We start from the raw sequence: 13,546 nt of genomic DNA, 5'->3' as shown, positions 1-13,546 counted from the left end.
TTGCCGGAGAACCGACTTTATGTGAAGGCAGAGAAATGCGAGTTCCATTCTGAGTCAATTCCTGGGGTTCATTGTAAAGAAGGGTCACTTAAGAGCAGTCCCCGCAAACATCCAAGCAGTGATCAACTGGCCAACCCCAACCACAAGAAAGCAGCGGTTTTTGGGCTTCACAAATTTTTATCTGCGCTTCATACAAAATTACAGCCAGAGAGCAGGATCTCTGACAAGGCTCACGTCAAATAAGGTGCAGTTTAAATGGAGCCCAGAAACTGAGTCCGCCTTTGTCAAACTCAAACATTTATTCACAGTGTTGAATCATCCTAATCCCAAACTCTTTTGTTGTTGAGGTTGACACATCGGACTCCGGAGTGGGAGCAGTCCTCTCGCAGCGCTCCTCGGTCGACCAGAGGCTCCACAACCCTGTGCCTTCTGTTGGAGGCAGATCTTTTCCTTCGCGTGTTCGTTTTCTTTCGGGTAGTGAGAATGTTGGTTATCCGAATACAGGCTGAAGATCGATGAACAGTTAGCAGTTATTCAACAATTCTTTCTCTCCTTCTCTATCTTTTTCAGACACCCCCCCACACATACTTCACACGCATTTTTTACCTGTTCTCTCTCAACCCCCACCCCCACTTCTCTCTTCACTCTCCACACAGTCACATGCATTCCTGTATCATTCTCTCTCACGCACTTATTCAGAATGGTTTGGTATTTGAACCATTCACTTTCCCTATGAAATTTTCCCTTTACTTTGTTTTATTTATTTATTTACTTACTTCCTTATTTATTTATTATTTATTATTTTATTTTTGTTACTTCATTGACTTATTTTTGTGGTACCAGTTTCACATAGGCCTTCTCTTTCCTTATTCAAAGACACTTGCTAATTCCCAAACAAAAGTGTCCGAGCCTTAACTCTTTCACTGCCACTGACGTTTAAAGACGTCAAGTAAAAACCTACGCTTCACTGCCAATGACGTCAAAAGACGTCATCCAATGATTTTTTTTTTTTTTTGAAACGGGTAGAGGAAACCCTCCCGCATGTCTGGTCAAAGTTTCAAGTCTGTCTGTTGTGCCTAAGGACTATTTTTGGCCCCTAGAGGGCAGCGATGACTCTCTTTTGACAAGATCGGGTGGGCGTCAGTAGTATAAAAGGCCAGGCGGGGCTAGAGCGTCGAGGAGTAGACGAGAGTTGAGGAGAGACGAAAAATGGCGACCGACGGTAAGAAGCAGACCACGCTTGATCGATTTTTTGGAAAAGGAGAAGCATCAACCAGTGCTAAAGTGCACCATTATGATGACCGCGATGATGATGGTGATAAGGAGGTTGACGCCGAAGCTGCAGCGTTGACGCGGCGGCAGCTTCGTTCACGTCCTCAGGCCTCAGAGGCTAGCGGTGCTAGCGCCGGAAAACGTCGTGCACGACCGAGCACTTCTGCACGCGAGGACGTTCAATCCGACGAAGGTGATGATGATGGCGACAATGAGGTTGATGCCGAAGTTGCAGCGTTGACGCGGCGGCAGCTTCGACCGCGTGTTAAGGCCTCGGAGGCTAGCGGTGCTAGCGCCGGAAAACGTGGTGCACGACCGAGCACTTCTCCGCACGAGGACGTTCAATCGGACGACGACGAAGAGTATCCTGAGTCCGATGGATATTCTTCGGAGGAGTGGGTACAGTCTGACCACGGAGAAAGTGATTCGGACAGTATTTCATCCGCAGAAGACGTCGAAGGTAAGCACAAACTTGCTATGAGATACTTTTCTAGCACGCTGCTAGCACCTCGTGTAACGTGAATGTGCATTCATAGATCGTGGATCGTGCTCACAGCGACGTCCCACTGCAAAGACGACAAAGAGAGGTATAAAAAAAGTGTTTTCAATACACCGCAACAACAAAAGAAAACGCTCTTTCGATATTATTGTAATTGTATATATTTCTTTCAGCTGCAGCTCAGAGTGACGCTCCTCAGAGTGAGCAGAATAAAGGTCCATCAACCAGTGGATCCAAGAAAAAACGTAAATATATATATTTATAGATATATATTTGCAGATCCCCAAAAATCTGGCTGGCATGAAGCAGGCTGGCAGCCAAACTCCTTCCCCTTCACTGTGGAGCCAGGACCAAGAGGTGCCGCAGCAGAGCTGAATTCAACCCGGCCAGTTGACTTCCTGCAGCTCTTCATCACAGACGAACTTCTGCAGCACATTGCTGATCAGACAAACTTATTTGCACGTCAGTCAATGCAAAAACGGGCTGAAAGTCTGCCACACTGCAGGAGTCGTGCTTGGAAGCCAGTGTCTGTGTCTGAGCTCAAAACGTTTTTTGCACTCCAATTCCTTACTGGGTATATAAACAAGCCCAGTATCGAAATGTATTGGACTCAGGACGAAATAGAGACGACACCATTCTTCAGTCGCGCAATGCCTCGAAACCGCTTCCAGCTCATCTGGAGTTTCCTGCACTTCAACGACAACGAGACGGCACACAGTTCAGACGACAAACTATTTAAAATTCGTCCTGTGTTCAATCACGTTGTAAACAAGTTCAAGGAACTGTTTCAACCGGGCAGGAATATTTGTATTGATGAGGGAATGATGAGTTTCCAGGGACGTCTTTCGTTCAAAGTGTACAACCCCCAAAAGCCGGTCAAATATGGGATCAAATCATACATTTTGTGTGACTCCCAAACCGGCTATTGTTTCAATATGCAACCCTATGTTGGCATTAGTTGTTCTCTCCCTGATACAGTGTTCAACTTACTGGATCGTCTGCCAGGAAATGGGTACACACTATTCATGGACAATTTTTATGACTCTATTGCTTTGTGTGAACGTCTCCTGGCAGCGCGCACCAATGTTTGTGGAACGCTGAGGAAGAACAGGGGTGAACCCAGTGAGATAACGTGCCTAACCAACACTGGCCTTGGGGTGGGGGGGAAACTGGTAAGGCACAACACAAATGTTTTAATTGTGGCATGGCAGGACAAACGTTTGTTGAGGATGGTGACAACGTTTCACAAAGATGAAATGCGGACAGTGGAGGTGTGGCGGAAGGCACAAAAAAAAAAGTGCCTTTCGAAAAACCAATTTGTGTTGTGGACTACAATTCCAAGATGAATGGAGTGGACAAGATGGATCAAAACATCTCGTACCACCCATTCACACGGAAAACGTTGAAGTGGCACAAAAAGTTTGTTGCCTATCTTTTCCAAATATGCATGTTCAATGCTTACATATTGTACAAAAAAAAAATGGGACGAGTCAACCTTTTTTGGAGTTCATCCAGCAGGTGGTGAGAGGGTGGCTGTTGCCACAAGACCAGGAGGAAGTTGGGATGGAAGAGCATGAGGAAGCCAGACAAAATACTAGGTCACCGTATTTTGATCCTGAAAGCCGACTTGATGGTAACATGGCCAAACACACGCTGGAACACATGCCTGCTACTTCCCGGAAAAAAAAGCCAGCAAGAAGGTGTCGGGTCTGCATGCGAAGGGGCATTCGCAGTGAGACAAGGCTGTGGTGCAAATCTTGCAGTGTCCCCTTGCACGCAGGCGAGTGTTACACTGTTTACCACACAAAAGTAAAATTTATGTAGTTCAAACATCCACACAATTGTAAATAATCACACATGCACTGTTGTACACCTTTGTAAATAGTTTGTCAAATTGTTACTGTTTTCTATGTAAATAAACAGTTTTTTTTGTTATAAAAAAAGACTTTTTCATTGTTGGTGGTACTGTTTTATAGAAGTAAAGCACTATTTAGGTGTTTGTGGCATCATTCATGGACAAAAAGAAGTGTACAATTCACTGAAGTGCATGAAATAACATCGTTTCACAAAAAGCCATTTTTCTCCACTTTTTGTTTCAAAACAGAGAATTTCGGTGAAAGTTACCATTTTCTATTGTTGATTACTGAAGAACGGAATAAGCTAGAAACAAACTTTTTTTTTCTGATGAAAGATGAGAGTCCAATCTTTCATTTGGTAGTATGTGTGTTTCCATAGTCCAAACACAACATTTTCTGTGGACCTTGAAAGATCACTCAAAATGCTTAAATCGGCTGGCAGTGGGGACAACCCGTTTCGGAAAACGTCTGGCAGTGAAAGAGTTAATTTCTCAGAAGTGGTCGAACTATTCCTCTTATTTCAAGAGTGCTTGACTAGGACCAAACAAAAGCACTCGCACCTTAATTTATCAAAACCAATCGAACTTCTTATTCTCTTCTTTCTCTTATTTCTTATGCGCTTATTTCTTCGTAACGTTAGCCCATATACAAGGACTTCAGTTTCTAGGATTCTAAAATAGAACAAAACCACCTTGTATATTTAATGTCTTAGTAAAACATAAAACAAGGATTTCTTCTTTCTAGGATTCCATAATGGAACGAAAATACCTTGTGTTTTACTCAGAAGTGGTCGAACTATTCCTCTTATTTCAAGAGTGCTTGACTAGGACAAAACAAAAGCCCTCAAACCTTAATTTATCAAAACCACTCGAACTTCTTATTCTCTTATTTCTCTTCTTTCTTATGCGCTTATTTCTTTGTAACGTTACCCCATATACAAGGACTTCAGTTTCTAGGATTCTAAAATAGAACAAAACCACCTTGTATATTTAATGTCTTAGTAAAACCAAAAACAAGGATTTCTTCTTTCTAGGATTCCATAATGGAACAAAAATACCTTGTGTTTTACTCAGAAGTGGTCGAACTATTCCTCTTATTTCAAGAGTGCTTGACTAGGACAAAACAAAAGCACTCAAACCTTAATTTATCAAAACCACTCGAACTTCTTATTCTTATTTCTCTTCTTTCTTATGCGCTTATTTCTTTGTAACGTTACCCCATATACAAGGACTTCAGTTTCTAGGATTTTAAAATAGAACGAAACAACTGCCGAGGCTAGCGTTTTTGTTATTTAATATTTCCATCACAATATAAATCAAATTCCATCCACCTTATTTAATTGTTCAGACAAACCAACGTGAAGCGTATAACACACGATGTACTACAATTACGCTATGTTGCATTCGCCAATCGGTGGCGCTGCACTACAACTTTGGTGTTTAAATGGTGGTCACGTGTTCCTGTAGTGACAAAAGCGCCAACAGCAGTCTTATTTAAAACAGCAAAAATACTCAAAAATACAAATAATACTACTTAACATTAGTTTGAGATTAATGGATTAGAAGATCATGGTTATGTTTAACGTTATATTTATGTTTAGGCTTAGTAAAAAATAAGACAGAATTGAAGGTCACGTGTATCCGGTAGAGCACCACTCGCCCATGGTCTGCAGCTAGACTCTTCTCCCTATGGGCCGGAGTACAGAAGTAGCGAGGGCACGCGAGAGGGGTACGTTTGTTGCTGCTCGTGGTGGGTTTTTATAAAGTTTCTATCTTAAATATCGCCGCTATGGCCTAAATACCTTAATGCCTACTTGTTAACTTGTAGAGCTGACTGCCAGCGCCGGACTGTGTCGATTGACCGTCACATTTATTCAAAAAGACAAGTTGGTGACTCATGTTTTTAGCATTAGCCGTCCTATGGTTCTATTGCGGCCCTCCCGACCACTTAACTTTACACGGGTCCAGTTGCATTTGCTTTGACATGTTTCTCAAATGGTTGTATAAAATAATCACTGAAGTGATTGATGATATTGATAATTCACTGTTAGTAATTATAATATGCATTACATGGTGTTTTAGCCAGCTTTGATTGTTTGAAATACAATGAACTCTGACAGCGCGTTACTGAATGAAGCTGTTGTTTTTTACATTTGAATTTTTTTGAACTGTATGTGTTTTAAGCATCTTCTTTCTTAGAATACATTGTTTTTTATGGATTAAATTAGTTTAATGCTGCTATTGCTAATTTTGCACAACTTTAGCACATTATAGCTTTTTGATAAATTAATTGACATGTCTAACAGATTTATATTGTACAATACTGATGATGGATTAGAACTATTTTCTATTTATAATGTGATTACAGTAATTTCTGGACTATAAAACGCTACTTTTTTCACTTGCATTCGACCCTGCGGCTAATACAAAGGTGTGGCTTATCCATCAGATCACAAGGGGGCGCACTATAAAGGAAGCGCAAAGGCGTCAGGCAGAGCAAAACAAACCAAGTGAGCCCAAATACAGTCTGACGAGAGACAATTTGCTCCCTCATTTTGGAAAATAAAGTAGGGGGAACCCTCATATATCAGTGCGGTAACATTAAAACACCTGCGGCTTACAGTTGGATGCGGCTTATATGTGTAACAAACTCCAGTATTCCCTAAATTTAGCTAGCATGGCTTATAGTCAGGTGCACCTTATAGTCCAGAAATTTCTGTAGTGTTATTTATGCAATTAGATCTCATGCATCGATACACCGAACCTCAGTTTGTGAAAGTTTAGATTAAATTTTGTTAAAAAAAAAAAATTAACAAAAATGAAGTGTAGATTATCTTTTAAATAACGCCTGGCCTAATTGTTGATGTGCTTAAACTTTTTCTTTTGAATTACAATAACAAACAATAAAAATGTAGATTTCAAATCTTGTCATCTTGGTGTATTCAATTGATTAGTTTATACACTACAATTTGTAATGTCCTATAATTCAAATTATTTATTTGGGGACCTTTAACAGATATTAAATTAAAATATATTAATTAGTTTAATTAATTGAAAATAATTAATTAGATAAAACATTTTAATCGCCTGACAGCACTAGTTAAAACGCTATTTCGCGAGCATGTGGTAATGGGTTCGAGTCCAGTTTTCACCACTTTTTTTTTTCATGCACAGAACTAAACATTATGAGCTACAGATTCACAACACTTCAATGATGAAAGCAAGTTCAGTGGGTACTGTGGAGGAGCTTTGACCTGTAAACAGGAGGCGAGGGTTCGAATCCCACCATGAACTAGTTTATAAACCCACTAAACAGCCTTTCATTTTCAATGACATATTCACTCTAGCATTCAGCAAGATATCCTTCAATTGCATTTCGGAACACTTCAATGATAACAGCAAGTCCTCTGAGTCTCAGTGGGGACTACGGCGGAGCTTTGACCAGTAAATATCATTAAGCATATGATTTATACATGTATTTAAGGCAAGTTGTAAAATGATGGTTCAAATCCCACTTTAGACGGATTGCAGTTCAAGTTTTCTTTTTATTTATTTATCATTCAACTACAATTAATAATTTTCACAAAATATATATTTCAATATACTTCATAAGCATTTCGCATGCATTCAAATCTCAGCATTCAGCTATTAGAATTTAGCGTTCAGCCTTCCCACGCAATTTCTGCAGAAAATGCACTTTGTCTAGTTTATATAGTGTTTGGAGATTAGAGACTGCTGAATATGCAATGTAACTATCTACTAGCATGATAGTGTGTTGTGTATGGTTAGATAATACTACATTGGTTGTTTCTTTATTTCCTAGTTTTACGATGACCTGAAAGGGTAAGGGCCAGAAGCCATTGTATAAATAAACAGGGCTAAAAGGAAAAGAAGTCTGATTATTTGGAACGTCGTTAACTCGCTATCTAGCTGGTGAAATCTCAAAGCTTCAGAGCGAGGATAGCATAACAGTGAATGTCTACTAACTATGAATTCATATGTGCACTATACATTGTCAAAATTGTATACACTCAAGATAGTTTTTTTGCTGTATATGCTTGGAATAGGCTCCAGCACTCGCACAACCATTGTGAGGACTAAGCTGTTCGGAAAATGTATGTATGGATGGATGTACAAGGGGTAAGGTTTATCTTGAAATTGTTTATATAAGCTGGTAAAATAAGGGGGTGTCATTATCTGTGCTATTTCATTCATTGCAAAATTAATGTACCGGTAATCAAATTACCCTATCAAAATTACCAAGTAACAAATTGAGCAACATTTCAGCTTTGAAACTAAACAGAATAAAAGATGGAAAAACAGATGGAAAATAACCAGTGAAGGAAATAACCTGTGCTGCTGCTGAAATTTCCACAGCTTGGTGTAGACATCAAAAGTCCGCCCAAAGTAGGACTGCCACTGCTTGTGTCCGTACTGAGGAAGGTCTCTGCAGCAAAATGATTTAAGCATACATCAGAAAAATAATATCATCATATGCATTCACAAAATGATTCAATCACGCAATCGCCAAACTGTTTAAGATTCATTCTCAGGTAGGGCTGAACGATAGATAGTGAGCATATCGCTATCTAGATATGACCATTGAAGATAATATCAAAAATAAAATCAATATCAGTCAACTTTGTGGACTTTTTACGCTCGCGCTGCATGTAGGTCAACCATGTCCTTTGTCTCTCATTATTTACAAATACGTACATATTTTGTAGACATGCCAAGCCACATTACACAATGAAAAACAAAAACCTTGTATACTTGCATTAAAAACGTGTGTGACATATTTCTCGTGTACAGGTCTGCACACCAAATATTACCCTAAGTAAGGCCATGATCAAACAAAATCATTTAAATTGTTTCTTCATATTTTTAATGTACTGCCTGAAGGCAACTGGGATAGGCTCCTGCACCCACGCAACACTTGTGAGGAATAAGGAGTCACGAAAATAGATGGATGGATATTTTCAATGTTTTAGTTATAAACAATTAAACATTAATAATTCACAACAAAAAAATAGCTACTATGTTGCCCCTCACTATGTTGCTCACCGCTCCCTCAGGGGATAGGTCAAACGTGGAGAACGAATTTCGCCCTACTTACGTGGGTGTGACATTCAGTTGTACTTTCAATTTTATTTTTTTCCTTTCAGACATATTATCACATCATATTTTTTTTTGTTTAGTTTATTTGGTTATAACAATCAATAAGTAAAAAATAAATATACATTTAAGAATATGTATATGTATGTCTGCAAACCTCCACAAAATAACTCATGTATGGAACTAAAAAATGACTAAATAAGTGTTGAGATTTTTGGTTAAAGATATACTTTACCTTATGTAGTATTCCTTTAGCTTTGGATAATTTGGTTTGAATATATTTAACATGCGGCTTCCAGCACAGTTTATTATCAACAACACCTTAAAAAATATTTTCATATACTCTTTTTAACTCAATATTGTTAATCATAATTTGTACTGGATGATGGGTCTGACGATATCCAAATAATCTAAATTTTGTTTTATTTATATTGAATGATAACTTATTAATGTCAAACCCCATAATTTCAAAGTATTTAATTCCACTTGCACTGTTTCAGAAGCTCTGTTAAATCTTTCCCGGAGCAAAGCAAAGTGGTGTCATCCGGAAAGAGTACACATTTAAATGATTCTGATACTATACATATATCATTTATATACAAAATAAATAATATAGGACCAAGGATTGACCCCTGGGGAACTCCACATATTACCTTTATTAATTCAGATTTTACTTCATGTAACTGCACATATTGTTTTCTATTTGCAAGATAATCAGTTATCCATGACAAGGCTTTTCCTCTAATCCCATATCTTTCCAATTTTCTTATAAGCAATTTATGGTCAATTGTATCAAAGACTATTTTAAGGTCAATGAAGACTCCAATTATATCATCTTTATTATCGATGGCATTTGCAATTTGCTCTGTCAGATTAATCAATGCCATAGTAGTTGACCTATTGCGTAGCCTGTGCACCTGCTACGCTAAAGCCTTAAATAAACGAGTACTCGAGGCAGGAAAAAGCTCTCGGATTTTTCATACTCGAGGTACCTGTGGCGGTCAATAAATGCAAAATAACCATTTCAGCCTTTAGTTCCTGACTGGAAAACGGCCACAAGAGCGGGGACCGATACCAAGAAATGTGTCTGCTATCGGTACTAGGGATGCGCCGATCCACTCTTTTCATTACCGATTTGATACGATACCTTGTATTCAGTATCTGCCGATACCGATCCATACTAAATTGTCTTTGCACTCGATGCTTTTAGATGTTTTTTAATGTCTTGGAAATATTTTTTTTAACATTTATTGCAGTATGATTTTCATTCAGTATTTTCAATTCATGCATGAATGTATATTGAATGAATGTAATCATTACTTATCATCATTATTGACTTAAGTACACTTTTAGTGTACTCATTTCCATCAGACTTCCATCAAAGTCACGTGTCGTTTGTGGCCAGTTCCATTCGTTTGGAATTGGTAAATCAGTCCCCAGTCCCCTAGCGTTTACTTCAGTTTACTGCCTGGTTATATAACTGTAGAATTTTCTTGCACTTTTTTCTCCTTTCTCCTTTTAAAAATCAACATTAATATCACCACATAGAATTACATGCTTGTAATTCATTCTTGACAATAATTCACCCATAACTCAGTGGATTCTTCCACTTCATAAACACAAACAGCCCAGAACGTGTGTGTCTGCACTCGTTCCATCGGATCATCTTGAGTGCATGTCACGTGTCATTTGTGGCCAGTTCCATTTGTTTTTTTTTTCCTTTTTTCTTTTACAAATTAACATTAATATCACCACATAGAATTGATTGATTCTTGACAATAATTCAGTGGATTCTTCCACTCCATAAAAACAAACAGCAATGTCAGAAAAGCATATTGTGAAAAACATATCCCGTCCGAATTAGTTGATTTGATGTATTAATCTTCAATGTAGTAACAATTCTTTCTCATCCTGTTATTGTAACAGTCCTTATCAGGGTCAATAAATTCCATTTGGGTCAGAGAATACAGAGTTGCTGTTTCAGGTCCTCTTTATCTCTCAACTTTGGCCAACTCCTCCACGCTTTTGATCACTTTTGTTAAGGGTTGGACATGTCTCTGCTTCGTGCTGGGAGGGCCGCAGCAGGGGAGTAGTAATTTTGGTCCACAAATAAATTCAACTTAAATGCAACAATAATAATATTTTCTCCATCCATCCATCATCTACCGCTTATCCGGGGTCGGGTCGCAGGAGCAGCAGCTTTAGCAGGGAAGCCCAGACTTTCTTCTCCTCAGCCACTTCAGCCAGCTCCTACGACGTTCCCAGGCCAGCTGAGAGACATAGTCTCTCCAGCGTGTCCTGGGTCGTCCCCGGGGCCTCCCGCCGGTAGAACATGCCCGGAACACCTCTCCAGGCAGGCGTCCAGGAGGCATCCGAACTAGATGCCCAAGCCACCTCAACTGGTTCCTCTCAACGCGGAGGAGTAGCGGTTCGACAACGAGTCCCTCCCGGATGATCGAGCTTCTCACCCTATCTCTAAAGGAGAGCCCGGATACCCTGCGGAGGAAACTCATTTCGGCCGCCTGTATCCGGGATCTTGTTCTTTCGGTCACGACCTACAGCTCGTGACCATTGGTGAGGGCAGGAACGTAGATCGACCAGTAAATCGAGAGCTTTGCCTTTCGGCTCAGCTCCTTCTTTACCACAACTGACCGATACATAGTCCGCATCACTGGAGACGCTGCACAGTGAGTTGGGTGGCAGCCAAAGGCGGGGGCCTTGGCGGTCCGACCCCCGGCTACTGAAGCTAGCTCTGGGAACATGAAATGTCACCTCTCTGGCAGGGAAAGAGTCCGAGCTGGTGTGCGAGGCTGAGAACTCGCCTGCACACACAGCTTGGGTTCTGGTACCATTCCTCTCGAGAGGGCCTGGACTCTCTTCCACTCTGGAGTTGCCCACGGTGAGAGGCGCAGAGCAGGTGTGGGCATACTCATTGCCCTCCGGCTAGGCGCCTGTACGTTGGGGTTTGCCCGGGTGAACGTGAGGGTAAACTCCCTCCGCCTTCGGGTGGGGGGACGGGTTCCGACTGTTGTTTGTGCTTATGCACCGAACAGCAGCTCCGAGTACCCACCCTTTCTGGGTAATGACAGTGAGACCTGGAGGGGCGTGATTGGACTGGCTCGATCAGAACCTGAGCGGTGTTTTGCTATTAGACTTCTGTGTTTGACACGGACTGACCATAACGAACACCATGTTCAGACACAACGGTGTCCATATGCGCACTTGACACCAGGACACACTAGGCCGCAGTTTGATGATCGACTTTGTAGTCGTGTCATCGGATGCAGCCGCATGTGTTGGACACTCTGGTTAAGAGAGGGGCGGAGCTGTCAACTGATCACTACCTGGTGGTGTGTTGGCTCTGATGGCGGGGTAAGATGCTGGTCCGATCGGGCAGACCCAAACGTCGGAGCTGGAACAGTAAGGTGGTTGGTGCCTGTCGTGGCGGCAATCCTCGAACCCGCTGGTAAACACCAGCGATAAGGGATGCCGTCAAGCTGAAGAAGTTCTATCTGCCGTTTTTGGCCTGTGGGACTCTGGAGGCTGCTGACAGATACTGGCTGGCCAAGCGGAATGCAGCTTTGGCGGTCGCTGAGGCAAAAACTCGGACATGGGAGGAGTTCAGTGAGGCCATGGAAAACGACTTCCGGACAGCTTTGAAGAAATTCTGGTTCACTATCCGGCATCTCAGGAGAGGAAAGCAGTGCGCCGATAACACTGTGTATAGTGGAGAAGGGGTGCTGCTGACCTCGACTCCAGACGTCGTGAATCGGTGGGGAGAATACTTCCACCGACACGTCTTCCTTTGAGGAAGCAGGGTCTGGGGACTCTGAAGTGGGCTCCTCTATCTCTGGGTTCGAAGTCACTGAGCTGGTTGGAAAGCTCCTCAGTGACAGGGTGGATGAGATCCCCCCGGAGTTCCTAAGGTCTCTGGATGTTGTGGGGCTTTCGTGGTTGATACGCCTCTACAACATCGCGTGGACATCGGGGACAGTGCCTCTGGATTGGCAGACCTGGGTGGTGGTCCCCCTTTTTAAGAAGGGGGACCGGAGGGTGTGGTCCAACTATAGAGAGATCACACTCCTCAGCCTCCCTAGTAAGGTCTATTCAGGGGTGCTGGAGAGGAGGGTCCGTCGGAAGTCGAATCTCGGATTCAGGAGAAGCAGTGTGGTTTTCGTCCCGGCCGTGGAACAGTGGACCAGCTCTACATCCTCTGCAGGGTCCTCGAGGGTGCATGGTAGTCCGCCCAACCAGTGCATATGTTCGCCCAACCAGTGCATACGTGCTTTGTGGACTTGGAGAAGGCGTTTGACCGTGTCCCTCGGGGAGTCCTGTGGGAGGTGCTTCAGGACTATGGGGTACCAAGCCCCTTGATACTGGCTGTTTGGTCCCTGTACGACCGATGTCAGAGTTTGGTCCGCATTGCCGGCAGTAAGTTGAATTTGTTTCCAATGAGAGTTGGCCAAGTTTGCCGATGTGAGGTTGTCACCGATTCTGTTCATAACTTTTATGGACAGAATTTCTAGGCGCAGCCGAGGCATTGAGGGGGGCCGGTTTGCAGCGGGGCAGGAGAACTTTGGGTTGTGAAAAATCGGTAGATTAATTTTTTTTTCCTCACGTTGTGCCCGTAGTGGTGGGGCCGACATAAATTAATTTGTCGAAGGAGGGGGGGTTGGTGCAGGTGTCTCTACACTAACTTTTAAACAATTTTTTTCAGTTGGTTGCACTGCACAGGATTTGGTCACACAATTTTTTTGGAGGTGCAGCATGGCCATATTTACTGATGTACAATCGTCTCAATTTGG

General features: G+C 41.9%; 1 protein-coding gene across 3 annotated transcripts in view; it reads right to left on the bottom strand.

Moving 5' to 3' along the window:
* The window catches only part of scai (suppressor of cancer cell invasion), a 171,117-nt gene that overhangs the window by 131,383 nt on the left and 26,188 nt on the right, over positions 1-13,546 (bottom strand). For all 3 annotated transcript variants that reach the window (XM_077542791.1, XM_077542793.1, XM_077542792.1), the window contains exon 3: positions 7,978-8,073. In XM_077542791.1, coding sequence (XP_077398917.1) covers positions 7,978-8,073 — 96 coding nt within the window. The remainder of the gene's footprint in view (positions 1-7,977; positions 8,074-13,546) is intronic.

This window comes from Vanacampus margaritifer, chromosome 14 (assembly GCF_051991255.1).
Source record: "Vanacampus margaritifer isolate UIUO_Vmar chromosome 14, RoL_Vmar_1.0, whole genome shotgun sequence".
NCBI classification, from domain to species: Eukaryota; Metazoa; Chordata; class Actinopteri; order Syngnathiformes; family Syngnathidae; genus Vanacampus; species Vanacampus margaritifer.
Note: the sequence above shows the minus strand (reverse complement) of the source record. Positions and strands in the feature narration are given on the sequence as shown.